This window comes from Balaenoptera musculus, chromosome 20 (genome assembly GCF_009873245.2).
Source record: "Balaenoptera musculus isolate JJ_BM4_2016_0621 chromosome 20, mBalMus1.pri.v3, whole genome shotgun sequence".
Classification (NCBI taxonomy): Eukaryota; Metazoa; Chordata; class Mammalia; order Artiodactyla; family Balaenopteridae; genus Balaenoptera; species Balaenoptera musculus.
This window is the reverse complement of record NC_045804.1, coordinates 18,165,415-18,192,759: the sequence shown is the minus strand read 5'-3', so window position 1 is coordinate 18,192,759 and position 27,345 is coordinate 18,165,415. Positions and strand designations below refer to the sequence as shown.

At 57.8% G+C, this 27,345-nt stretch overlaps 1 protein-coding gene across 8 annotated transcripts in view; it reads left to right on the top strand.

Annotated features, from left to right (window-relative positions):
• SRCIN1 (SRC kinase signaling inhibitor 1) overlaps positions 1–27,345 on the top strand; it is a 76,449-nt gene that overhangs the window by 30,195 nt on the left and 18,909 nt on the right. For 2 of the 8 annotated variants that reach the window (XM_036837673.1, XM_036837672.1), the window contains exons 4-20: positions 3,390–3,413; positions 7,128–7,323; positions 7,963–8,161; positions 8,610–8,703; positions 9,211–10,064; positions 11,136–11,228; positions 11,475–11,518; positions 11,811–11,998; positions 13,141–13,316; positions 18,345–18,475; positions 18,571–18,718; positions 19,059–19,305; positions 19,755–19,989; positions 21,600–21,754; positions 22,041–22,193; positions 22,756–22,878; positions 26,697–26,843. In XM_036837673.1, the coding sequence (XP_036693568.1) occupies positions 3,390–3,413; positions 7,128–7,323; positions 7,963–8,161; positions 8,610–8,703; positions 9,211–10,064; positions 11,136–11,228; positions 11,475–11,518; positions 11,811–11,998; positions 13,141–13,316; positions 18,345–18,475; positions 18,571–18,718; positions 19,059–19,305; positions 19,755–19,989; positions 21,600–21,754; positions 22,041–22,193; positions 22,756–22,878; positions 26,697–26,843 (3,207 nt within the window). Of the gene's footprint in view, positions 1–3,389; positions 3,414–7,127; positions 7,324–7,962; positions 8,162–8,609; positions 8,704–9,210; positions 10,065–11,135; positions 11,229–11,474; positions 11,519–11,810; positions 11,999–13,140; positions 13,317–18,344; positions 18,476–18,570; positions 18,719–19,058; positions 19,306–19,754; positions 19,990–21,599; positions 21,755–22,040; positions 22,194–22,755; positions 22,879–25,250; positions 26,670–26,696; positions 26,844–27,345 lie in introns of those variants that run through there. The other 6 variants (XM_036837674.1, XM_036837675.1, XM_036837669.1 and 3 more) reach the window with 5 other exon arrangements.

The following is a 27,345-nucleotide window of genomic DNA, read 5'->3' as shown; positions in this document are numbered from 1 at the left end:
CAGCCCTTTCTTTTTTTCACTGTCTCACTGTCCTCCGGGAAGGTGAGACACCCCTCTCTGAATATGGGGGAGGGAGACAGCTTTGCCCTAATACTGGAGGTTTTCACTTGGGTTGGGGAGCCAGACCTCTCTTGGGCCCTTCCTGCCCTCTGCCCTCCTTCCAGGGGTTTCTGGTGCTGGGAGATTCCCAGGGAAAAGACATGGAAGGCTGAGCTCTACTGGGTGCCAGGAGATGGAAAGTGGTGCCAGAATAGAGTATGCAGAGATACCCCCTTCCACTTGTGGCTGGTCCTGTTTTCTTGACACTCATTCATGGCCAAATATTTGTTGAGAGCCTACTCTATACCAGGCACTGTGTGGAGCAGGGCGGGAGGAACAGACAACCAGGAAGAGGGTGAGGAGTAAAGGGTGCTGGAGATGGGAGGAGGAGAGTCCCACCTTAGCAAACAGAGGAACCCTCTGCTCTCAGTCACCCAAGGCTGTCCCATGGGTTTAACACCCTGGAAAGAGACAGAGACGGGGGATAGACGGCATCCCCAAGGACCTCTCCCTACTATGGTTTTTCCCCTCCAAGGACACTGAGTTGCCAGGAGACTCTGTGTCTCACTCCTGGTGGGGCCAACATGAAGGAGGATCATCCTTCCCACTTTCCGAGGTGACGGAGGGGCAGGATTCTGTGTACTCGACCAGCCAGCGCCCAAAGTCCCAGGACTCTGATCTCAGCCTCACTCCAAGTTCACCAAGCACAAAAACAGCATCTTTTCCATCTTTACCCTCTAGTGGGGCTTGGCTGGCCTGTTCTGTGGCACTGATGCCACCCAGCCCTCTCCCCTGGCCCCAGCTACTGATCCCTCCTTTCCAGGTCTGGCTGCCCCATGGATGTGCCCAGCGTTGCCTGAGGCAGGCCCAGGTTGAGGGCATAGCTAGTGTGGCTGTAACCAGGCCCCATCCCTGTCCCCCTCCCAGAGACATGAGGTGGGCCCCAGCTGTCTGCACATACTGAGTCCGATGTGTTGACATTTGGGGCGGGGGCGGGGGTGGGGCATCTTCTGCTTCTTTTGAATCAGGTGTTCACCTACCTGCCACGTGATGTCTGGGACATCACAGGCATGGTACAGTGACCGAGGTGGCCAGAGGCACCATGACCTGGCTAGTGGGGGGAAGGAGGGATGAGACTTTCTCTTTGTACGTGTGTGTGCTGCTTTGTGTGTCTCTGCAGTTGGTGTGCGTGTATGTGTGTACATATGTGTGAATGGGTATCCATCATGTCTCTGTTTCTGTGACTCCCTAGGGGCCGGGGGGGCCTCTCTGATTCTGCTTGTGGGAGTGTGTGTGAGCAGGTCAGTGTCCTGGGCGGGCCCGGGGTGCATGTTTTGTATGAATGGGGTTGGTCCACGTATGAATAGCTCTATCTCTGAGTTTCTGTTTCTGGGGTTGTTTCTGACCATGGAGGGCTTTTCTCCAAGTGTTTGTGTCCCTTTGTGGGCATGTCTTTGTTGCTCTGGGTGTGTTTGTGGCCATGTCATTATTGGAGGATGTCTGCGCGTCTGTACGCAGCTCTCCGTGTGGGGCCTGTCGTTGCAGGGCGCTGTGGGTGGCCTGTGTGTACATGGTGTGATGGTGATGGTGGATGAGGGACGGCGGCCTTCTCTGCAGAGCCGTCCATCACCACTGGGGCTGCAGACATGACTCTCATCATAAACCTTCCCCTGCCCTCTGCCTGGCTCTGCCTGCCCTGCCCCCCACCCCCTGCCATCACATGTCCACTCCCTCTGCTCTCCTTCCCCTCCCCAAGGCCACAGGCAGCTGTGGCTACAGCCTGATACTCCAGTCCCCCACCTCCCCTCCCCTCAGCATCTGTGGACATCCCCTGACACCCACGGGGTGGCATGTGTCCATGGGTAGTTCCAGGCACTGGCTAGGTCACAGACTTTGCTGTCCCCTTCCTCTGCCTGGCATGTGACTATTTTTTGCATCTCTTGGAGCAAATGCTGGGGGGAGAGGTGAGGACTGTGGCCCAGAGGGGATGGTCCTGGTGAGTAAACCTCTTCATCCTAGCCCTAGCCTGGCATCACCCCACCCTAAAGATCCGAAGCCTCCATCCCAGTAGGGCCCCTCTCCAACTCCTTTCTGCCACTAAAGTATTCAGGCGGCACAGGACACCCTGCCATGGTGTCCTCCCCCCATCAGGGACCCTTGGTGTCACTCTCCTCTGCCAGTGGCTCTGAGGCCTAGGGAATCTTGTCTGCTGGTGCCAGGCACCCCAGGGCCAGGCCATCTGCTGCCTCTGTCTTCCTGCTGAGGCTGGCACCGGTCAGCAGGGTGCCCTCAGCTTTGCCAAGAACCAATCCGGCCTCCGGGTCACTCCTCCCTTGTCCTTAGCCATCTGGAGGGGCCTTCTGGTCTCCAGGGAAGGCAGGGTGACTGTAGGTTATTGTTAATGAGGAGGAACCTGAGGCCCCCATTCTAGGGGAGCAAGGAGCCCTCCCCTCTCATCTGTTCAACCACAGAACGTTGCCGACACTCCCTTGCTGTCCATGGCTCCCCATCCATTGCCCAGGGCTGTGGGGTGATGGGCATCTGTCCACTTCCCCTGTAACCCAGGTGCATCATGTTACACAGGCCTCCCTGCCCTGGGCTCGGCCCCCTGCCTCCCTCTTCCACTCCCTGCCCCATCAGCCCTCCTGGGGTCCAGTCCCATCCCACTCAGTTTCACGCAAATGCTTTCTGCTTGTCCACCCAGTTAAGTCTCAATTCTTTCGCTTGGCATTTAAGGGCGCTCCTCTGGCCCCAGGGCCTTCTTCGCAGCCTAACCTGCTACTTTCCCAGGCCCTGCGCCCCAGCCAAACTGAACTGTTCCCTCAACACACCCTGCACATGCCTCCCCAGGCCCTCTGCTCAGCAGGCCCTTCCTCCCAACCTCCAGCTGCTCATTTTTTAAAGACCCACCAAAAATGTTCATTTTTTAAAGACTCACCAAAAATGCCACCTCTTCCGGGAAGTTTTCCCTGGCCGGCCACAACCAGATGCCATTTCTCTGACCCTGCAGCTCCGATTCAGCTCTGCCAGTGTCTCACGTGTCCCCTGTATCATGGTCATCTGCGTCTTTTCCTGCCTGTAACTCTCTGAGGACAGTTACGTGGCTTATAAACGTCTGGAATGATGGTTCTCCCCTCCCCCAGCAGCAGGCCTGGAGCCCGCTCAGGGCCATGCCGGGCTTCCGTAGAGAATGGGATGTACCAGGCATGGCTTCCTTCCTGTTCCTGGGAGGGTGGAGGGCCCACGTGCCAGGGCTGAGTGCTGAGCGCCAAGGGTCTCTAACCTGCCCCTGGCCCTACTCTCTCCTCCCAGCGCCCCCGCATAACCATCTCTTCTCTTATTTCCATCAGCAGCCAAACTACTGGAGTTTCAAGGTCAGTGTGTGGTGCTTCTGCGTCCGTGACAACCGCATGTGCTCTCCCGCCCGTGCCCCTCCCTGCACATGCTTTGCACAAGGTTGTGCATCTGCAAGGGACCGTCTGGTGTGGGTGGTGGGCCTTGGGACTGCAGGCTGGGTCTGCTGCTTTGAGAGAGCCTGGGTTCGCCTGCCAGGGGCTTGTGGATCCAGTGTGGGAGTTTGTGCCACCCCTGCTGGGGATCTGGGCTGGGGATGCTCAGGCTTCCCCAGGACGTAAAGAGCGTTTGGGAATGAGAGAGGCATTTTCCCCAGCCTGGAGGCACTGCTGGCTCCAGGGGAGGGAAGTGGACCTCATGATCTTATTGAGGGCCTTGTTCTCTGAACTCAGACTTCATCTTCCAGGGAGGCCCTGTGACTATAATGGGCCCCTCATCCCTTTCTTACTTTCCACTATGGGGAGCTGGTCAGTGCCAGGCAAGAGACCCACAGACTTACACCTCCAAACCCTTTGCCCAAGTGGAGGGCTGGGCTCAGGGATGGTGCCTTCCTGCCTCCTCTGGAGAGTTTGGACCATCCACAGCTGGAGAGATGTCTGTCCCCTCCAAGGGCATCCTGCTGACCCCCGAGGGAGCACGCTCCTGGACCTCCTCTTCTCTGGCACCAGACTCAGAACTGAACTGAGTTAGACTTCTGCTTGCGTCCTGGAGTCTCCGGTCCCTCACATCCTGGGCATCATGACAGGGGGTGGGAAGTATACATTCCAGACTCCCCCAGTGTCATCTTGCTCCAAGCGTCTTGTTTGCATGCATCCTCCCAGAGAAAAGTCCTTGAATCAGAGAATCACGGAATTGTAGAGTCGTGGCATCAGGCATATAGCCTTTTTGGAGGAAGCAGTAGAGCGTAGTGGTTCAATGCACAGGGCCAAGGGCCAGGCTGTCTGGTGGTGAATTCCAGTCTGCTACTAACTAGCTGGGTGACCTGGGGCAAGTTACATAATTCTCTGAGCCTTGGTTTCTCCTCCATAAAATGGAACAGTATCTACATCATAGAGTTGTTGTAAAGGTAGAAGAAACACGAGACTGCATGTCCTAAGCACAGTGCCTGGCTCATGGTGAGCCTTACCTCATAAGCTACTAGCATCCTGGATACCGACTTGATTCCCAGCTCAGAATCACCTTGGGAACTTGTCAAAAACCTTGAACCCCAGGCTTCAAGCCCCAGAGATTCAGATTTAGTGAATGTGGGGCACTGGAAAGAGTGTTTTTAAAAGCTCCCAAGTGATTCTGTCCTAGCCTGTGGACAGCTTTTGGAAATCTCAGATCCTAGTCTGACTGCCCCACTCAGGGTTCCGTCTGCCTGATCTCTGACCAGGAGTCATCGGTTCCTCACTGGAGCATCTCCAGGGACTGGTGCTCACTGCTTCCGATCTTTGGGAAGCCCTTTCCTATCTTTGGAGAGCTCCGCTTAAATTACTGTTTTGTTCTCTTGCCATCTCCCTCTAGTCAGGAAGTCCTTCTGGATGTCTCACTTTTTTTCTGCTCTGTTGTCCCAGCCCAGGGCTGGAGAGACATGCTAATGGGCTTTCTCTCTTCTCAAGAGGGTTTTCTACAAAGGCTGTGAGAATGGAAAGGTGCCCAGGAGGCCAGGATAGAAACAGGAACTGGTGGGGCAGGGAATGTGGGCATCTCTTCTCGCAGGGTTCCCTGGGCTGCCTTCTCAGTCCCTAGGATCCCTGCCCCTCCTTCATTCTGGCCCCTGTTCCATCTTCTTATTGGCAACTGACTTGTGCCCCCCAGGCACTGTGGCCACCCCCTACTCTTCATCCCTGCTAGCTGCCTCATTTTGCCTGAATTCTGTAGCCCCTCATCCATACTAGCCTGGCAACCACTGACCTTCCAGTTGCCTGGCAACCTCATGACCACCAGACCAGGCCTGGTTCCCCACACTGGGAAGAGAGAAGGGCGTAGGCCGGCACTGGTGATCAGCCTAGAACTGAGCTGCAGGGTCCAAAGTCTGGGCACAGGCATCCCCCCAGTGGTTCCAGTTGCTACGCTGCCTCCCTCCTCCCCAGAACCATGCCCACCCGCTGGTCAAGGCACTGTGCTTGAGGCTGGATGCCCGCTAATGTCCCCAAATCTGACCTGCTCTATCTCCAAGCCCTTGAGGACACTTTGGGGACAGCTGGGCACACTGTCCATCAGAGGAAGATGCTCTCTCTTTTCGAGAGTGCTAATCCGACTAAAACATTAAATTGAGTTAATATGAAGATGGAGATTAATTAGGGGTTAATCAGGACTTGGGGATGGAGGGAGCTGAGGAGGAGAATAAATAATTCCTTTTTAGAGATATTTTTACTGTTTTTTAAAAAATGATAAAAATGATACATTCTGATTGTGCAAAGTTCACCCGGCAGAGAAATGTATAAAGTAGAAAGGGAATGCTCTGTCTCAACCCCAAGATAACCAATGTTAATGGTTTTGAATGATTTGTTGCTGTTGAAGATAGGCAATTTATTTTATAGAAAAATACAATTGGGCAACATGATTTTTTTCTTGATAACATGTATATGTGTGATACATCTAATATATATATAATGTTACATAACAGGGAATGATGTAGATCTGATTCAGTATCTTTCTCCCTTAAATAGATGGGTTTCTGACAGCAACCAGGTTTGAGGGGAGGGGCTGGGGCAGACTGACAGGAGCTGTGGCCCTGAGTGACAGCTCCAGCTTTCAGCCAAAAGTAGGCTCTTGATATGCAATTGAAATCAGGGTGTCCCCTCTCCCAAGGAGAGAGTAATCGAGCTGTCCCTGGGGCAGGGAATGGTCACTGGGTGACACCCTTCCCTAGCTCCAGCCAGATATCACCCTCAGCTGTGGCTTCAGGGCAAGGGGCTGCTATGTTGGTACTGGAGGAGGCTTTTCTGGGAGGCTAGCCAGGCAGGTTGGCTGTGTGGCAGCATGTGCCATGCAGGGAGGGGCTGAGGCCTGGCACTTATGCCATGTGCTCGTGTGGGCTGAGCATGTGCACTGCATGTACTAGGCAGGTAGTCTGTGTGAAACTGGGGTCCACCTGGCTTTGGGAGGTTTGGGGTGGTTCTCCCAGTCACTCTAAGTCCAGGACATTGTTCCCAGCTCTGTGAGGGCCCATACCTCCCAGAGCTGGGATCCTGGGGTCCCTAGCTCTCTGCTTTCTCCCTGCTTCCCGCCCCCACCCCAACCCTCTGAACTCCACGAAGGATAAGTTCATCGCTCGCGCATCCGCCGCTTAATTAATGTCTGGAACTAATGCCCCAATTTGCTCAACGATTCTGCTGCTCACCTCGGTGACAAATTTGTGTTGTTGTTCTTTGGAAGCTTAAAATAGCAGGCGTGCCCATGGCTCCCGCTCAGATGGTTTCTTGTCTGGCTTCCCAGGGTGCTTGAGTCCTTTGCCCACTGCTTACCTGCTGGGTGTCCTGGGGAGGCCAAGGCCCCAAGAGGTTGGGGAACTCTCCTGCAGCCACACAGCGAGTCTGGAATCCAGGAGACCCTCCCGTGTGTGTGTGTGTGTGTGTGTGTGTGTGTGTGTGTGTGTGTGTGTGTGTGTGTGTGTGTGTGTGTGTGTGTGTGTGTGTGTGTGTCTCGCTGGCTGGCTGGCTGGCTGGGGCTCCCTGAGCCTGGATGGGGGCAGTGGGCAGAGAGAAGGGGTCATTCCCGGTTCCTCTTGCCCCGCCCTGCCCCTGCAGACCCGCAGCTCGCGCCACACTCAGGGAGCCCAGCCTGGGCTGGCAGACCAGGCGGCCAAGCTGTCATACGCCTCGGCTGAGTCACTGGAGACCATGTCGGAGGCGGAGCTGCCCCTGGGCTTCAGTAGGATGAACCGCTTCCGACAGAGCCTGCCCCTCTCCCGCTCAACCAGCCAGACCAAGCTGCGCTCACCAGGTACTGCTGCCCATCTTCCCTCCAGGCTACTGGCTCCTCCCTCTGCTCTGCTCACCCTGGAGCCCTCTCCATCCCCTTCATCACTCCCTCTCTCCTCAACCATCTTTCTAGTAAGCCTCTGGCTCCCTTCCCCCATACCCATCTTCCCCCCCCTACCCCCTACCCCCAGCAATCTCCTCCCCACAAGGCCTCTCCCTCCTCTGCGGCTCCCTTCCCAACTTTCCTCCACTTCTCTCTTCCCTCACTTCTCTCTCCCTCAGCAGCCCCTGCCCTGTCCCTCTCTCTCCAAGCCTCCTCTCTCCCTTAGGCTTCTCTCTCACCCCCTTCAGCAGCCCCCCTTTCCTTCATCCCCTCCCTTCTCACCTCTCTCCCCCTCAGCAACCACTCACTCTCGGTTTCTGCCCCACCTGCTCCTGCCCCCAATTCCATTTCCTCGTCCAGACTCCAACCTGCCTGGGGTCGAGGAGATGCCTTAAGGCGCCGGCAGCATGAGGAGTGCCTGGGTGCACCTGCACTCCGGGGCGGCATCCGGCCTCAGACCCTGCCTCTGCGGGACCAGCGCGGCTCCCCAAGGCTCCCCGGGCCGCCGGCGTGGTGGTGATAGCCGCCCTGACAGCGAGGGCGGCGTCTCCTTCGCAGGGGTGCTGTTCCTGCAGTTCGGGGAGGAGACTCGGCGCGTGCACATCACGCACGAGGTCAGCAGCCTGGACACGCTGCACGCACTCATCGCGCACATGTTCCCGCAGAAGCTCACCATGGGCATGCTGAAGTCGCCCAACACAGCCATCCTCATCAAGGACGAGGCTCGCAACGTCTTCTACGAGTTGGAGGACGTCCGGTGGGCGTGGCCCCGGGGGGGATGGGGTGGGCCTCCCCAGACTCCTCCTCTGAGGGGGGTTCGACGCCGCAGGTCATTCCCCAGCCGCCTCCTGACCTAACCTCAGCCCTTCCCCTCTCCTCCCGGAGCCCTACCGGCCCGCCCCCTTCTTCGGTCATCCCGGCCCCACCCCCTCCCTTTAAATCATCCACCCCTGCTGATTGGCCTTGGCTTGAGCTAACCTGAAAATGGCTCGTGAGGCCGAGGAGGTGTACGGGGTGGAAGCTGCTGAGTGTGTGTGTGTTGGTGGCAGGCAGCCCGAGGCACGAGATCCACTGAGCAAGGAGTTAGGAAGGGGTTGGGGCTCGTGGCCCTTCTTGGCCACCCCTCTTCCGTGTGCCTGGAGTAGCTTCCCCTCCTCATCACAGGGCTGGGGGATGGTGACCCTCTGCACCCCTCCCTCCCCCAGGGACATCCAGGACCGCAGTATTATCAAGATCTATAGGAAGGAGCCACTCTACGCCGCTTTCCCTGGCTCACACCTCACCAACGGGGACCTCCGGGTATGGCTGGGGAGGCCCAGGGCATTGGGGAGGCTGGGCAGATGGGGTCCAGGAGCACAGAGTCTAGTCACTTGTCACCAGGGACAGCTGTGGAGAAGGGAATGTGGAGGCTGAAGCAGAGGGTGGCCTCCCTTAATTGTGGAGTCAGGGAGGAGTCCTTCCCCTCACCTGCCACTTTCCCCTCCTGTCCGATCAGATTTCTCGAACCCGCCTCTAAATATTCTAGGAGACCTCTCTCAGGAACCACCCCTCACCTTTTCGCTTCCCATCCCCCACCATAGGGTGGGCTGGGGGTCGCTCCTCTGGTGCCTCTCCCTCCACCACTTCTTCCTCCGTGCTGGGAGCCCTGAAGGGAAAGGGGCCCAAGATGCAGCAGGCGGGTGGGAAGGCAGAGAACAGAAGGGACTTCCTAAGCGTCAGGGGGGAGCTGCTGGCTCCTCAAGTAAGAAGCAAGGGATTCCCCTTTGTGACCAGCCCTGTGGGGTTCGGGGGCTGTCTTCTGCACAGAGAGAGATGGTGTATGCGTCGCGGGAGTCGTCGCCCACGCGGCGCCTCAACAACCTGTCGCCGGCGCCGCACCTGGCCTCCGGTTCGCCGCCGCCGGGGCTACCGTCGGGGTTGCCGTCGGGCTCGCCGTCGCGCTCGCGCCTCTCGTACGCCGGGGGGCGCCCGCCCTCCTACGCCGGCAGCCCCGTGCACCACGCGGCCGAGCGGCTGGGAAGCGCCCCCGCCGCCCCGGGCGTTAGCCCGAGCCCCAGCGCCATCCTGGAGCGGCGCGACGTGAAGCCGGATGAGGACCTGGCGGGCAAGGCGGGCGGCATGGTGCTGGTGAAGGGCGAGGGCCTCTACGCCGACCCCTACGGGCTGCTCCACGAGGGCCGCCTGAGCCTGGCCGCGGCCGCCGGCGACCCATTCGCCTACCCGGGCGCCGGTGGCCTGTACAAGCGCGGCTCGGTGCGCTCACTCAGCACCTACTCGGCCGCCGCGCTGCAGTCCGACCTGGAGGACTCGCTGTACAAGGCGGCGGCCGGAGGCGGCCCGCTCTACGGCGACGGCTACGGCTTCCGCCTGCCGCCCTCGTCGCCGCAGAAGCTGGCCGACGTGGCTGCGCCCCCCGGGGGCCCCCCGCCGCCGCACAGCCCCTACTCGGGGCCGCCCAGCCGCGGCTCGCCGGTGCGCCAGTCCTTCCGCAAGGACTCAGGCTCCTCGTCGGTCTTCGCCGAGAGCCCCGGAGGCAAGACCCGCAGCACCGGGGGCTCCTCGACGGCTGGAGCCCCCCCTCCCGAGCTCTTCCCCGGGCCTGGGGAACGCCCGCTCGTTGGGTTCGGGCCGCCTGTGCCAGCCAAGGACACGGAGACCAGGTGAGGGACGCTGGCGAGGCCCGGGGCTGCGCGGGTGGGGTGGGGAGAGGGGGCACGGCAGAGTCCGTGGCAGATTGTGTCCTGGACTCTGAGACCCGGGAATCCCTGTAGACCCGGAGTAGCCTTGAGGGGTCGCCAGAGTATCTTGGCCGTGGCAGGGAAGGCACTGGAAAGACGTTTCATCTGCAAGGCCTGAGAGCTGGACGAGAGGGCCCCAGACAAGGACCCTGGAGACCTGGGTTTGCATCCGGTCCCTGAGCCTCAGTTTCCCCAACTAAAATTGAGGCTGAAGTAGAACTCTTTATTTAGTGCCTTTCCTGCTCAGACACAGAATGTGCCGCCATGAGAGCTGTCCAGCACAGGGCCGGCTGAAGTCCACTGGGGAGGGGGTGCTGGTAAGAAGTGGGGATGGGGAGAGAGGCACATTTCTTTAAGTAGCCTCCGAGCTGGGGAACTCTTGCCCATCATTCAGCTCCCTGCTAAGGGTGCAAGGCTGGAGGAAGTAACCAGGGCACTGAGCTGCCCCCCTCTGCCCTCAAGCAGCACTGCTAAGAGATGAGAAGAAACGATCCATTCACACAGCTTTCTTGTGGCCTGTGTGCCAGGCACTGCACTGGCCACTGTTTATGCCAAGCTGAGCAAACACGGTTCCTGCCCTGCCTAGTGACGGAGACACAGCAAAAAATACTTGTTCTTCCCTTGGGAGGGTGTACTCCTCAAGGCTGCTGGGGGCTCTGGGATGGCTTCAGAGAAGAGGGTAGGGAGGAGGGCATGCTGGCAGGGGGAATACATGTGCAGAGACCCAGAGTGGCCTGGTGGGGCCCATTAGGGAGCCAGTGATGAGAGATGAGTCTGGAGAGGGAGGGGGTGACTGTCAGATGGGGAAGGGCCTTTCCAATGTTGGGGGTAGGCTGTGGATCCTTAGGCAGTGGGACCCTTTGAATTGTCTGTGTGCTGGTGGCTGGGGAGGGAATGGTATTTCCTCTAATTATCAATCTTAGGAATGGGGCGCTGGGCAGGAGGGACCCCACGCCCAGAGATGGGGTTGCTCAAAGCCACCGTCTTCCCCAGGGAGCGCATGGAGGCCATGGAGAAGCAAATTGCCAGCCTCACCGGCCTGGTGCAGAGTGCCCTACTGCGAGGTTCGGAGCCAGAGACCCCCAGGTGAGGTTCTTCTCCCAACACCACTGCCAAGGCATGTGGTTGGGCGAGAGGGAGGGAAAGCGAGCAGCAGGAGCCCTGGGCTCAGCTCAGCCAGTGTCTCATCATTTTGCCCTGGGTGAGTCGCCTCCCTTCTCTGGGACTCCGTCCTGAGATCAGGGGACTGGAGGAGTTTATGTTAAGGTCTCACCCAGCTTTGACAGTCTGGGGCCTGGACCCCCTGATGGCCATCTTTCCCCTGTGCCACAGTGAGAAGATCGAAGGCTCCAATGGAGCAGCCACCCCCTCAGCACGTGAGTGACCCTTCTCCCCTCCCCCACAGGTTCTTGCCCTCTCTGAGCCTCAGATGCCTAATCTGTAAAGTGGCTACATCACCAGGCTTCAATGGATAAATGAGTAGTCACCTTAGACCAAGATGCCTTCGCTCCGGCGCTTTGCTCCTCGCAGAGGGCTGACCACTAGTTGGGGCAGGGAGCCAGAGCCACGTCTCTCTGTGGCTGCTGTGTGGGGTCAGGAGTGGGGAGGACTTTACCCCAGGCTCACGATTTCTTCCCTTTCTCCCATCCTCGTGGTCCCTGTCTGCAGCCTGCGGGTCAGGCAGCCGGAGCAGCGGGGCCACCCCAGTGTCCGGCCCTCCCCCGCCCTCGGCCAGCAGCACGCCTGCGGGGCAGCCCACTGCCATCAACCGTTTGCAGATGCAGCTACACCTGCGTGGCCTGCAGAACAGCACCAATGACCTGCGCAGCCAGCTTCAGCAATTGCGGAAGCTCCAGGTACCACCCTCTCCGGGGCGTCGCCCTGTAATCCCGCTTCCTCAAACCCCGCCCCCTAAAACCCCGCCCCGCCAGAACCCGCCCACGAAACTCCTTCCCGCGAGTCTGCCCCATCCCGAGGCCCTCCGCCGCTCACTGGGCTGCTCTCAGAAGCCCTCCTCGAACTCTCGCCACCTCGCTGAGTCTCTACTCCCTCACCACGCCCCCATCCCTCGCCCGGGTCCCCCTCACTGAGCCCTCTTGCCCCTTTCCTGAATCCTCACCGCTCTCTGGAAGCCCCAATCCACCTCACTGAGCCCCCTTCTCCTGTCAGTATCCCTCAGGGCAGTCCCTGTCCCTTCCTGCCCCGCATTCTCTACCCCCTCCCCTCCCTTGGGCGGAAGCCCTTCCCCCAGATCCCCTCAGCTCTCCCTTCCTGAGCCCGCACAGTCTTCCCGGGCCTGCCCCGCCTGGCAGATGGTCCCACCAGTCAGGAGCCTGGCATCGCTGTGCCCGCTCCTCGAGAGTATCCCAGGGCCCGTCAGGTGAGAATAATGAGTAGAGACAGGCTGGAGAGGGGGCAGAGAGTTGCCATCTGGGCAATGGGTAAGATCTCGCCCACCCCCACCTTTGCCCCAACTCGGCCTTAGAACTCGGTTTTCCCGGCCCAGCCACCGAAGCTCTATCAAACCCCAGTGCTTGAGTCCTTCATCGAAGCCATAGCCATGCAGCCGCAAGGTGGGCAGGGCCCTACGTAGGGCCACCCCTTGCCCCCCAAATATCCGCTACCCCGTTCTCCTGCCTCTTTATTTCCCCAGACGAAACATTGTCCTCCGCCCCCCACCATCTTACCCCTTCGCTGCAGCTAACCGCCACGGCCCTGCAGCTGCACCTTCTGCAGGGCCCAACTTGGCACTCCTCCCTCCACTATCTCAGGCCGTTCTCCTCCTGCCTCTATTCTTCCCCAGAACTAAGCCCTCGGCCTGTGCCCCCCCACCATCCCACCCTTTCACTGCTGCTCACGGCCACAGCCGAGCATTGGTATCTTCCGTGGAGCTTGCCCCGCGTCGGGCTCTCCTCTGCCTGCCTCCTCCTAGCCCTCTCCCGGCTGCGCGCCTCCGTTCCCTCCCATCCCCGTCCATCGGTCCGTCTGCGTCCCGCAGCTACAGAACCTGGAGTCTTTGCGCGCGCTGCTGAAGGGCACGGAGGCGGAGCTGAGCATGCGCGTGTCGGAGGCGGCGCGGCGGCAGGAGGACCCGCTGCAGCGGCAGCGCACCCTAGTGGAGGAGGAGCGGCTGCGCTACCTCAACGACGAGGAGCTCATTACCCAGCAGCTCAAGTGAGGCTGGGCGCAGCTTTGGAGGGAGGGCTGGGGGTGCGGCCTGGGTGGCCGGCAACCTGGTTTCACGGGGAGGTGAAGCTCCCTTCCTTCTGAATCACAGGTGACGTTCTGAAGCCTGATTTCCTTCTCCTCTGTGGCCTGATTTCTCTGTGACCCACAAACCTTTGACCATCTGGCACAATTCCTGTTTTCTTTTTTTCTGGCTTGATGCCTGCTTTTGCTATGGTCTTGCTTCCTAATGGTCCACAGTCTGGTTTCCCGTGGCCTGCAGCCTTACTCTCATGCGTCCAGCTGCCCGATGTCACTCTGCCCTCTGCCTGCTTTCATTCTGGCCTGTGACCCGTGCAAGCTGACCCTCGAGTATTCAGGTGGAGCTTTCAGGTGTGGCCAGCTTGGTCAGCTTGGTGCTGACCAGTCACAGTTGCCACCACTCCAAGTCTCTGATCTCTGAGACTAGGTATAGCCAAGGAGAACCCTCCTCCCGTCCTAGTGCAGCTGAAACAGGGCTCCAGGAATAGAGAACACCCCACCCCCAAATGCTTAGACATGGAAGGGTTAACAGAAGACAGTCCTCTGATCCAAATTTAGCAAATGGCTGTCTGGCCAAGATTCGATTGTCTGGCACCATTGAAGGGAGAGGCTGCCTGCCGCTGTCCATCCACTGAGTGAGCAGACCCAGCCCACTGCCGCCTTCCCTGGTCAGTCCCTGGGGTCTGAGACAGAGGCCCTGCTCCTCCATCTGGTCTCCCTCTTGGTGGTACAGGGCACAAGGGGCCTGAGGTCCAGCTCCAACACTGAGAGGCTGTTCGATCACGACAGTTTTTACCCTTCTCTGCACTTCAGCTTCCTCACCTGTGCCCAGTATTAAGATTTTCGCAATTCTTTCCAGAGAGGACTTGGATTCTACTGGTCAGCGACTCGGAGCCGGGGAGGCTGCTCAGAGGGGCCCAGCTTTCTCACCAAGGTCATAATTGGCTGTATCACTTGCAAGGCGCTACTTGAAAAGGGTCCCTGCTCCTCAGTCTTGGGCTCACAGCCTATAAGTACATGTGCTTTTCAGTGATGCACAGGGCAAAGATTCTCATGACCCCTTGTGGCTGAGATGAAATAAGGGGCCATCCCACTTGGAAATAAGCTGGTGGCAGCCACTGCATCACCCCTAGTGTGACAGCTGAGTGACAACTCTTGTCAGATCTCCAAGTAGACTGATAGCTGCCATCCCCCCTTACCCAGGGAATTCCATTTACCCAACTTTCCTGTCCCCTTTTTGCCCCTTTTTATCCAGCACAGAGGAGCGGGGTTGGAATTTTCAAAAGGAACTTTACTGAGACATTAAAGGAAAATAAAAGGAAATATAAAAGTACAGAGGCAGAAGGGATGAAAGGATGTATTTATGCTCCTGTCATATGAGTGTCTGGTCCGCAGCTTCCTGGGGGCCTCAGTTCTCCAGGAGTACACAGACTCCCTACCCGCTGCCCTGTTATCAAACCCATTGCTCAGACTGCTCACTTGAGAGAGCTTGGGGGCTGATATATGCTTCCGGCAGGATTCTCCATCTACTTCGAAAGGAGTTCCTGCCTTTTTTTGAGTGGGGCCTGGGCTGCACACCAGCGCTGCAGTGGCTTCGGCTTGGCCAGGGGGACGTCCCTGCCCAGCTCCCATAGCCTCCTGGCATTAAGTCAGCCAGCAGGCCCATTCTTACCCCTGCTCTGGCTGCAGCCCCTGTACCCTTGCTCTTGCTCGGCTTCACTCTGCCCCTTCCTTTTGTCCTGGCATCCTGCTGGAAGTAAAGGCTGATTCAGTGCTTCACTCAGCTTGGCTCACTCACCTGTCCTTCTAGCCAAGCACTTGAGCTCTGTCTAGACGTTGCCCTTAGGGAAAGCCTCTGCTGACTGAGACCTTTTGGCCTCTGGAGCATAATGTGACCCAACCCAGGACCAGCTTTGTAAGCATGTGACCTGTGTAATCGCACAGGGCCCCACACTTGTGAAGGCCCATGCTTGGTTTAATGCTCTGCTGTCACTATCTTGAAATTCTTAATTTCTAAACTAGGGGCAAAATCTTCATTTTGCTTTGGGACCCCCAAATTATATAGCTGGTTCTGTCCTGACCCTCACCTCTCAACTCCTCTAGAACTAAATCTGGGTCTGGAAAGCCCCACTACTTTCTGATCCCAGTGTCTAGACTTGGGATGGTCTGGACTCACTTGCAGAGCCTGCCCAGGTTATGGGCCCCCAAACTTTGGCAGATGGTATGATCAGAAAATCGAGGTGCTAATTGAGCCTAAGGGGGGCCTTGTCCCTTCTGCCTGAGAGTTGCAGTGTTATTTCCTCCTGAAGGCTTACCTGAGTGCTCTTTTAAATGAAGGTCCCTTCCTCTGCAGAGTGATGTTTGGGAGTGACCGTTTTACAAAACTGGCCCGCCCTGAGCCAGTCAGGTATCACACACATCAAAAGAGAGTTGTTCTTTCGCGTGTGGCGGAGTGAAGGCTAGGTGGGACAGTGGGTGGGTGTGGGGTGATGTTAGTCCAGTGTGGGAGGGAGATGCAGCAGAACCCAATGGCTGAAGTCAGACAGGAGTAGATCCTGCTTTGCCACAAAATAGTTGTGTGACCTTGGACAAGTTACTTAATCTCTCTGAGCCTCTTTTTGTTTTTTTTTAATGCCAAAGCCCATTGTTAGGGTAGCTAATTAATTAGTTAGGTTAGCTGCTGTAACAAATTGTATAATGGTTCAAAAGTAATCAATATACCTTTCTTTCTCATGGAACAGTATTGGTGGGTTAGCGGAATGGCTTTCCTCCATGCAGTCATTCAGGGACCCAGGCTAATGGAGGTTTTGCCATCTTCAATATGTGTCTTCCAAGATTATCCACAGGGTCATTGTCTTTCAACCAACTGGAAGGGGAAGTGAGCATGGAGGAGCTTACATGGGAGGTTTTTAGGGGCCAGGTCTGGAAGCAGCATGTACCCCTTCCACTCATATTCCATTCGCTAGACCTCAGTCGAATGGCCACTTCTACCTGCAAGGGAGGCTGGGAAATGTAGTCTAGTATCTAAGCTACTGTTTGTCTGTGTGTAAACTGGAGGTAATAATGGTTCCCACTCGCAGGATTTGTTGTGAGGATTAAATAAGGTAAAGAAAGTGAGGAGATGAATGTGCACCTGGCAGGCCGTAAGCACTTAGTACAAGATAGCTCTTTAACTGGTAGTGCTGACTCACAGCATTTTGTCCTTGGCTCCAGTGTGATCTGTCTTTTCACCCGCTACTTGGATGAAGATGTATAAAGCATGCTGATAAGATTTGCTGATGACACAGAGCTTTGAGGGGGAGCAAATCTGTTGGATGGTAGAACTGAGATTCAAAAGTTGTTCCTACATGGATTGTTGAGCTGAAATCCAACAGATGGTGTTTGACAGGAATGTATGTAGAGTCCCGCATGTGGGTCAGGGACATCAGTGACTCAAGTACACAACTGAGATGACCTACCTGGGCAGAGTTCCTTCTTTCACTTATTCATTCCTTCCATAATTATTTACCAGGCATTTATTCTGCTCCAGGCACCATGCCAAGTGCTGGAAATCAGAGATGAATCAGAAAGACATGGTGTCTGCCTGCCTAGAGTTGCTTAGCCCAGCAAACAGGAGCTCCAGGGAGGAAGCAGACCCCCAACCCCAAGTGTAGGGAAGGGGGGAGAGGTTGTAGGGAAGTGTAGGTGGGCGGGGGTGCGAAATGGAGTGTTCTAGGCAGAGGAAATGGCATTATAGAGGCCCAGGGAGAGCAGCACATACGAGGACCTCAGCAATTCTGGATGGTTCTAAACAAAAGCAGGCCAGACGAGGAGGACAGTGGATGTAGCTGGAGGGAAAACAAGAGCAGCTCCCAGGGACTGACCCTTTGCATTAGCTCATTTAATCCTCACAGTGGCCCCAGGAGGGAGGAACTCTTACCATCCCCATTTTTTTGGGTGAGGAAATTGAGACCTGGAGGCAGTCAGTAACTTGTCTAAGATCTCTGCTGGGTCGGGCAGAGCTGGGATTGGAATTTGGATCTGTCTGACTCCAGAGCCAAATTTTCAACTACTACCCTCATACCCTTCTTGGCTACATTGAAGAATTTGGATTTTAGCCTCAAAATGTTGGGATCCATTTCGGGTTCAAAACAGGTGGTGGTGACTTGGTGGTCTGATTTACATTTTAGAAATATGGAGGGTTTTAAAATGACACAAGGGCTTCCCTGGTGGTGCAGTGGTTAAGAATCTGCCTACCAATGCAGGGGACACAGGTTCCAGCCCTGGTCCGGGAAGATCCCACATGCCACGGAGCAACTAAGCCCGTGCGCCACAACTACTGAGCCCACGCACCACAACTACTGAAGCCTGCGCACCTAGAGCCTGTGCTCTGCAACAAGAGAAGCCACCTCAGTGAGAAGCCCGTGCACCGCCACTAAGAGGAGCCCCCGCTCGCCACAACTAGAGAAAGCCTGAGCGCACCAACGAAGACCCAATGCAGCCAAAAATAAATAAATAAATAAATTTTAAAAAAAGAAAAAAACCCCACAAACTCAGCATAAACCATCTGAAAATTGAAAGCAGCTTTGTCATTGAGGAAAGAGGCTGAGCGTCTGAATCACTTGAGCAAAGGTAGATGGACGTGGCAGTGCCACCCTGAAAAAGAAGAGACTCTTTAGGAGCACATGCAACTGCCTCCAGTTCTCTGAAAAGCTGCCAATTTCTCTGCTGTGTCCTTGGCATAATGAGTATCAGAGGATGCAAGTTATCGGGAGGGAGATTTGGATTGATGTTGCTAAAGATCAGAACTTCAAAGAGGGGACCCAGGGCACCTGTTAGGGAGTGCCTCTGAAGTCTCATCTCTGAAGTTTGGCTTTCTGATTTCACTTGGGCTTGTGGCCTGGAGGATGGCTTTTAATTTTGATCTGATTGGTGGCCTGATTTCTTTCCAGCTGCCCAATTTCAGGGGGCTGGGCTGGGGCCAGAGGGGCTGAAAGGGTCTTTCTGTGGCTGCAGTGACCTGGAGAAGTCGGTGGAGAAGATCCAGAGGGACGTGTCCCACAACCACCGACTGGTGCCTGGGCCCGAGCTGGAAGAGAAGGCGCTGGTGCTGAAGCAGCTCGGGGAGACGCTGACTGAACTCAAGGGTGAGCCTGGGGGCACCCCTACCCCCACCCCACTGCCCATCCTCCCAGTCCTCGGAGCTGCTCCCTCCCCAGCTCACTCCTTCCCTTCCCCTCAGCTCACTTCCCAGGCCTGCAGAGCAAGATGCGGGTAGTGCTGCGTGTGGAGGTGGAGGCAGTGAAGTTCCTGAAGGAGGAGCCACAGCGCCTGGATGGGCTACTCAAGCGCTGCCGTGGGGTCACAGACACGCTGGCCCAGATCCGAAGGTCATTCTATCCCTGAGTTCTTATCTCTGACCTCCAGTTTCCCAGTGGGGTCACACACTGAGCTAGATCTATAGGTCAACCTGACCCCTTATCCCAATTCCCACAAAGCTCACTGGTGTGCCGACTGGATCTGCACCTCAGCTCTGACCTGTGGCCCCGTGCATGTTGTAGGCTTGGCCCTCCCATTTGCCAGATGCAGTCACTCCTCCCCAGGCCCTTCCACTTGTCCTGCAAGATCCCAGAACCCTCCTCAAACCCCACCTCCCCCAGGCCAGGCTTCCCTCCCATGGGGCCACCACCCTGCAGGCCTCATAGCTGCTCCCAACTCTCCCAACCCCAGGCAAGTGGACGAAGGTACGTGGCCACCCCCCAGCAACCTCCTGAATCAGTCCCCCAAGAAGGTGACAGCCGAGACTGACTTCAACAAGAGCTTAGACTTTGAAATGCCACCCCCCAGCCCTCCACTGAAGCTCCACGAGATGAGCGGGCCAACCGAGGGGGCCCCTCCGACCCCGAAGGCGGGCAACCCCACCAAAGGCCTGGACACTCCTGGCAAGAGAAGCGTGGACAAGGCTGTGTCTGTTGAGGTGCTGGGCCCGGCATGGGGGGGGCCAGAACTAGGCTCACACGTTCTCACCACCGTCCTAGATTGGCAAGTGCCAACACGTGGGGACTTGTTCCTGGGAGACGAGGAAGTCCGAGAAGCATATTGAGGGTGACATTAGTCCTGCTAGACAGAAAAGCATATTATAAACCTATGATAATCAAGGCAGTGTGGTGTTAGCATAAGAGTAGATTATGTGCTCAGTGAAACAGAATAGAATGTCTAAAAGCAGGTCTAAGTTTATCCCAAGAGTAGTTTGTAATGAAGGTGGTATTCCAGGCTCACAGGGAAAGCATGTAATACTCAAGGAGAAGCCCGAGGCTCGGCCCAAACGGGAGGCTTCCTTTCCATTCCTTGCATGGTGGCTGAGGCTCCAAAGGTCCAGGAGCAGGGCAGCCGCTTTAGTCCTGACTGTCGACCCCTCCTCTCAAGGCTGCCGAGCGGGACTGGGAGGAGAAGCGGGCAGCCCTGACCCAATACAGCGCCAAGGACATCAACCGGCTTCTGGAGGAGACACAGGCAGAGCTGCTGAAGGCCATCCCTGACCTGGACTGTGGGAGCAAGGCCCACCCTGGCCCAGCCCCCACCCCTGACCACAAGCCCCCCAAGATGCCCCACGGCCAGAAGGCAACCCCCCGAACGGAGCCCAGTGGAAGGAGAGGCTCAGGTATGGGGGCAGGTAGGGGGCTGGCGAAGAGCCCAGAGGAGGGGAGCCCCAGCCTCGGGAGCTCTCAGGTTGATGGGGGAGGCGCTTGGGAGTGAGAATCTTTGTGGTCGGGCTGCCAGAGGAGGGAGGTGCTGGCCTGCCCCTCAGCCACGAAGGGAGACCCAGAAGGACGGGATAGCACTGGACTCCATGCAGGGATTCTTCCCACTGCTCTGACTGCTGCTGAGAGGACCATGCAGGGAGGACGAGCAAGTCCAGGCAGAGGGTCATCCCCCTGCACGTTCTGACCCAGCATGTGTGCCAGAAGCGAGGCTGTGCTGAGACGGGGTGCGGGTGCAGTGCTGAGCTATACGGACGGGTTCCTGGGCTCCCTGAGCCTGTGAGAAGCACGAACCAGAAATGGCAATTGTCATTCACGCATTTATTCATTCCTGCCACATATATTTGTTAAGCACCCACTATGTGCTAGGTGCTGGGGATAAGGAGATAAGGCTGCTTTGAAAGAGCTTAAAATTTCGTGGGAGAATAATACTAACATCTGTGTTTATCAAGCACTTACTATGCGGCAAGAACTGCTCCAAATGCTTTCTACGTATCAATCCTTATAATTTTACAACAATCCCAGGAGGCAGATATAGTAATTATTTCCATTTTACAGATGAGGACACTAAGGCTCAGTGTGGTTAAGTAATCTGTCCCAGGCCATACCTCGTGTGTAAACCAGAAACAGGATTCAGGTGCTAAATGCTGTCCTAGAGGAGGCCCTGGAAGGGCAGGAAGGGCTTCCCATGGAAGGGGACTTTCCATTGGAGTCTTGCATTTCCCTGGCCAGTGAGAGAGGGCATTCCAGGGAGAAACAGCACATACAAATGCCTGGAGGTGTGTGTTTGGTGTTGCCCAGCTGGGTCCAGACCAGGGAGTAGTAAGTGGAGCTGAAGCTGAAAGGTTGGCAGGCACAGAGGGTGCTGGGCCAAGAAACTTGAACATGGTTTGGGGTCATGGGGAATCACTGGGGGATCAAAGGCAGAGGAATGTCAGGCTTGAGTGACTTTTCTGCAGGTTGCCCAGGAAGCAGCCCCCACCCCAGGAAGAACTGGGGGAAAGGAGAGCTTGGTGGGTGGGGTCAGACTCTCAGAATAGTATAACCACTCTCTCTTGATGGAGAAAGGATGAAGATCTGTGCAGGGCAGGGCTGAGGGCCGGGCAAGAAAGGGATGGATTAGAGCAGCAATTCTCAGACTTGAATGTGCACGTGAAATCACCCGGGGATCTGCTAGAACGTGGATTCTGATTCAGCAGCTCTGGGTGGGGCCTGAGCTTCTGCATTTCTAACAAGCTCCCAGGTGCTGCCAATGCTGTTGTTCCACGGGCCACACTTTGAGTAGCAAGGTGTGAGAGTGCTGTAAGGGGAGGAGCAACAGGGCTTGGGGTTGGATTGCACGGGGAGGTAGGAGAGAAGGAGGAGGGGGCCTGTGTCCTTTCCCCTGAGCGTTCCTCTCCCTTCCTCCCTGGAGGAGGAAGCCAGGTTTATCCTAACCCTGGGGTCAGATGTGGCGCACAGACTCCAGGGTTACAAGTCCCCTGACCCCCAGTCCCTTGGCTGCCCGCAGATGAGCTGACAGTGCCCCGATACCGCACGGAGAAGCCCTCCAAGTCGCCCCCGCCGCCCCCTCCCCGCCGGAGCTTCCCCTCCTCCCATGGCCTGACCACCACGCGCACTGGAGAGGTCGTGGTCACCAGCAAGAAGGACTCGGCCTTCATCAAGGTACCGCCACCGCTTGGGTAGGGGTCAGGGGGCTGAGTTGGGGGCATGCCTGAGATGACCTCTGGAGACTCTCTGGGGTGGTCCCCTCTCTCCGAGGAAGTGGAAGGAAAGGAAGGAGGCTGGCCAGTGGTGACTCTACTTCTGGCTTGGGCTTCCTCCATGGGAAGGGGCCATCCCGGCAGATGAGGAGCTGGGGCAGGTGGGAGATGGTCTGGAAGTGATAGGGCCTAGGAGGTGAGCTGGAGGGGGCCAGGGCCTGGTCTTGATGGGGACCGGGCCCTTGCAGAAGGCCGAGTCTGAGGAGCTGGAGGTGCAGAAGCCCCAAGTGAAGCTGCGCCGAGCCGTGTCCGAGGTGGCCCGCCCGGCCTCCACACCCCCCATCATGGCCTCTGCCATCAAGGATGAGGACGATGAGGACCGCATCATCGCAGAGCTGGAGGTGGGTCAGGGGCGCACCTGGCCCCTGAGGCATCAGCCAGGCCCCCTCCCTTTCCCTGTCAAGCTGACCCCAGGGTGAGGTGCCCGGACTAGGACAGGAGACTGGATTCTTGGCTCCCCACTGAGGCTGGTTCAGGATCCTGTCCTTCTTGCCTCAGTTTCTTCTCCACGGTAAAGTGGGGGAGGGGGTCTAAAGCCCCTCCCTGCATGTTTGAGTTTTTTACTGTAGTGTCTGAGACGCCCCGCAACTGCCCTGACACCTCCTGTGCTCTGAGACCCCCATCCCCTAGTGTTCCGAGAACAGAAGCTCTAACAAACTCACCTATATACCTTGACCCCCTCCCACTGCTGTAAGTCACCCAGACTCGAGTGTTCTCAGCACCCCTCTCCAAGAGGCTGAAGACCTGGACCACCAGGGCCTCTGGTGGCCAATGGCCATGGTGAGGGGCCAAGGAGTGCCAGCCCAGGCCACCCCCTCCCCATGAGTGCCTGGGTCAGAGCCCAGCACCCCCATCCTCCCTGTACCCCCTCCTCCAAACCTGCCCCCACCTTCTGCTCCCCAGGTGTTTGAGAGAAGCTCAGTGTCTCCCCTCCCCCCCACGCCCTGCCGCCAGCCGATCCCCACCTTGCTGTTCCCCCAGGACCCGGGGCCTCCTGGGGGCTCAGCCCCGGGCCCCACATGGAAGGTAACGGGCTGCCCCCACCTCTCACGGCGCTCTCTCTGCCTGTGCCTCCACGCTTCCTCTCCTCACTTCTCACGCTAACCCGCTAGAACACCCGCTAGAACCTGCCAGTCACATCCCTGAGTCCCGCCACTGCCACGGCCTCACCCCCTCCCCTGCCCCAAGGACGGGTGCATCACCCTTCCTTCCCTCTCCAGACTCCAGCAGCCTGGTACCTGGTGGCCCCCTTGGGTCTGCATTTCCTTACAGGCTTGATTCCGGGTCTGGCCTGTGGTGGCTTGGGTATTTTGTTCCTATCTGCAGCCAGAGTTTAGGTCTGGCCCGAAGCCCACGTTTTGTCTTGGTCCAGGATTGGAGTTTGGATCTTACTTGTTACGTGACTTTAGGCCCAACTCAAAGTCTGACACTGTCCTGAGCCCTTGCCTAGTCCCTGCCCCCATCTCCCCTACTCTGCTGCCTGTGCCAAGTGGGGGCTCTTTCTCCCACTAGAATCTATGCCTTGCACTGGGCACCAGGATGCCCAGGAGGAAGACTCATTTACAGCCTCTCTCCACCCCATGGCCCCATCTGGGCAGAGAGCTTGGGATGGAAGAAACCCATGCCCTTCCTTGGCTGCCGGTTCTGTCTTTCGGCATTGGGAATTTCTTCCTTCTCTCTAACTTCAGTCCTTGCTGCTGTCCTGCTGCACTTACTTCCTTTTTATTTTTTCTTGGGAATTTGAGGGTGACCTGCTGTCTGCACCCCAGGGGGCTGTGCTTGGTTGGGGAGGGGGAATTGCGGGGTGGTGGTCTGGAAATCTCTCCCTCTGCCCAGTTAGGTTGTAGCAGGAGGGCGTCTGCTCTGCAGAGGGGAGCCTCCCATGCACGCACGTGTTCACCTTCCTCATCTGGTTCTCTTGGCCCACAGTGGGTTCTGTGCTGGCCGCCACCTGATTTCTAGCCTGGCTTGAGGCCTGGTGGTGCTTTGGCTCCCTGGCGGGGGGAGCAGACAGGCACCAAACGGGTAGACAGTGCTGTCTGCTGGGCAGAGGATGGGCACAGAGCAGTCCAAGGAGCCGTCTGGGGGTGAACAGTACGGCAGGGCTGCCCCAGGCTGGCTGCCCTTGGCACCTTGGCCCGCTGCACCCAGCCACTGCGCCTTTCTGGCCCTGGAAGCCAATCCTGGTGGGGTCCAGTGGGCAGAGCCTCTCCACTGGCCCTTTGGGCTGGCTGCCCTTCTGCATCCTGAGGCGCCATCGGGCAGTGGAGCCGGGCGGGCATGGGTCACCCTCTCTGCCTTCCCAGTCTGCACCTCCCACATCCAGGTAAGCAGGTGGCAGGGCTGGGTGGGTTGCCTTGGGCGGGGGGGCTGGGGGTCCCTGCTGCCCCCCACACATCTCCCCATGGCTCCTTTTAGTGGAAAGAGCACTGGACTTGGAGTCAGACTGCCTGGGTTCAAATCCTGGCTCTGCCACTAGCTAGCTGTGGGTAAGTGACCTTGGGTAAATTACATGACACCCCCCCACCTCAGTTTTCTCATCTGTAAAGTGATGAGAGTAGTAGCCATTTCATGGGCAACAGAAAGGATTAAAGATGAAGGCATATATGGCAGTTCCTGGTATAAGACTCTGCTCAGAATTAGACCAGAATTCACTCAAGTGGGGTAGGGGTGACTGGGGGCCTCTCTCTGTGCCCCCACCAAAGCCAGAGCCCGGGACGCTTACACAGAGGCCGATGCTCTAGCTTTGCCCAAGCCTGTGCAGCAGAGGGACTTAGCTGAGCCCCTCCCATTGTGACTGTGAAGCCGTCAGAGAAAGCTCCAGAAGTAAGGGGTAGGGACCAGGAGACTCTGGCCTGAGATGAGGATGGCAGACCCACCCTCCGAGGCCAGAGGCCAACACCTGGTCTCCACCCACACGGGGCTGCGGGTCTCGGACATTCAGTTCAAGTCCACAAATAGCTAATATCTATTGAGCACTTACGCTGTGCCCGGCGTTGTTCCAAGCAGGTGCCCACTTGAGCTCACTTCGTCCTCCACCAGCCTCACGTTATTGTTACTCCATCGCACAGATGGGCAAACTCCTGGCAGTAACCATGAGAGCTGCTCTCAGAGTTTAACATGGGTGATGAGAAATAAACATGTGTCTGGGCTTCTAGGTAAACTGGCATCTTTGCCAGAAAGTGGGAGACCGTAGGGTGTGGTGGAAAAAGGCCTGAATCCTAGTCCCAGCTTTGCCTCTAACTTGCTTGGTAAACTCAGTCAGGACCCTCCCCTGCCTCGGTTTCCCCATCTGTGAAAGGAAAGGGCTGGGCTCACCCACATGTGACCCCCCATCCCAGCTCAGGGTGCTTTGGTTGCAGGGATCACACTCTCCCTCATCTTTCCTGTCCCCACAGGCTGCCGCAGGCCCCAGGCCCTTCTGCGTCCCCCGGATCATCTTGACAGAGTGTGCCCCCAAACCTCCCTCTCCACCAGAGGCCAGGCTTGAGGAACCCGGTCTTAGGACAACCCCTACCCCACGACCCCGGACCCTGGCTGGCAGTGGGAGGGGCTGGGGTAATCCACGGGCCCCTCCAGGGCTAATGGCTGAGGTTTCCCAGCCCAGGAATGGCTCGATGCTGGAGAAGGAAGGGGCGGCTCTGAAGAGACTGGAGACAGGGAGCTGCAGCCCAGAAAAGGAAGGAGCTGGGGTCTCCTGTTCTCGGGCACCTGCCCCAGACAGGACCCAGGAGCCCTCCGCTGCCGAGACCTACCCAGAGGAGACCCTCAAAGACTCTGGACACGACGCCCAACCCTGCAGCGGGGAGAACAGGGGTCAGCATGCTGCTGGCCTGGGCTGCACGGGGCGCGGTGCCACCACCCAGCGGATGGACAGCCTGGAGGAGACGCTCCGGGAGCTGGAAGCCACCCTGAGCCAGATGGGCACGGCCCCTGCCGCGGGGTCCCCTGGCAGCGCCCCACCCCCGGCCCCTGGTCCCCAGGTGGCTGCCTCCTGCCCCGTCCTCTCCTCTTATCTTCCGGCTCCAGTCTTCAGAGCTGGAGGGAGTGGGAGGCTGCAGGAGCACCACGGCAGCCCCCTCCTCCCACTGGCCTTCTCTCAGCCCCGCCACCCTCCTGGGAGCCCGGTGCCAGGCTGGGTTTGCAGGCAGAGCCCCTGGCAGGCTGGGAAGCTGGCCTGCCCAGGGATCAGCCTAACCAGCCGTGGCGGGGACCAGGGCCTCTCCCCTCTGCTCTGTATCTGTAAACCGACAAATAAAGTTCTTTCCCCCTTTTCCATCCCCACACTCCCCTCCTCCTCTCCTGTCTGACTCTCTCTGTCTCTGCTGTTTCTCTGCCTGCGCCTCTGGATCCCCAGAACCCTTCCGGGCAGGCCTGGTCCCTGGGGTGGTTCAAGGGGGCTGGACTTGTCCATCTCTAGGGAGACTTCGCCCCCATCCTCCCATTCAGAGGAAGATGTGGGCCTGGGGCTGCCAATCCTACTTTGTCTGCCATTATAAAGAGCCCTCCCCCAAATCTCAGGCACGTTCTCTCGGGCCAGGAGTGGTGGTGGTGGTGGTGCCAGGGACCTTCACCTTAAAAATGTCTCCCCCAGAAGGGCACCAGCTGCCCCCGGGCTACTCAAGGAAGCCACCAGGGTTCTCACCCAGGAGCTGTTGGGAACCTGGCCGGGGGCCCCGTCCCCTCTCCTGCAGGGAGGCCTTAAACCTGGCCTCAGAGAGTGGGCCTGATTCCTGGGTGGGGTGTGGAGCCAGGGAGGGCTCTCCAGGTCTCAGAGGGCCCACTGCGCCTGGGGTGCCTGTGTGATCCCACCTCCAGTCCTGACCCTGTTCCTCTTCCTGCAGAGTGGCGGTGGCAGTGTGCCGCCCATGAAGGTGGTGACTCCGGGGACCTCTCGGCTGAAGGCGGCCCAGGGCCAGGCAGGCAGCCCCGACAAAGGCAAGCATGGCAAACAGAGGGCCGAGTACATGAGGATCCAGGCCCAGCAGCAGGTAAGCCTGGGCACCACGGGGGCGGGGCCTGGGCCCCATCCAGACCCCCTCCCCCTCCCCACTGGCAGTGCTGTGTGCTGGTCATCTCCTGCCAGTATTCCTGTGACCACCTTCCTGCCGGCGGCCCAGAGAGGTCCTCCCTGCCAGGACTGCCCCACCGGTCCCTTAAGCCATCTTCTCCTTCCTCTCTCCAGTCCCAGCGCTCCGGATCTGGTTCTCAGCCAGATGGCTCCTTTCTCAGAAGGCCCCTCACTCAGGACCAGAGAGGGCTGTCTCCTCAGCCGCTCCTGGACAAGACCCTGCCGAGGCTGGTGGCCCCGGGGTGTGGAAGGGGCCTTTATGCCTGTCTTCCTGCCACTCCACTCCCCGCCTCTGCTTCCTTCCCTCTGCTCTCAGGTCCCACCTGCTCTCTGGGGTCCCCACTCTCATCTCAGCCTCCCTCTTAGCTCTTAGACCACCTCCCAACTAAGGGAGAAACCAGTTTTGCATCTGCTTTTCAGTC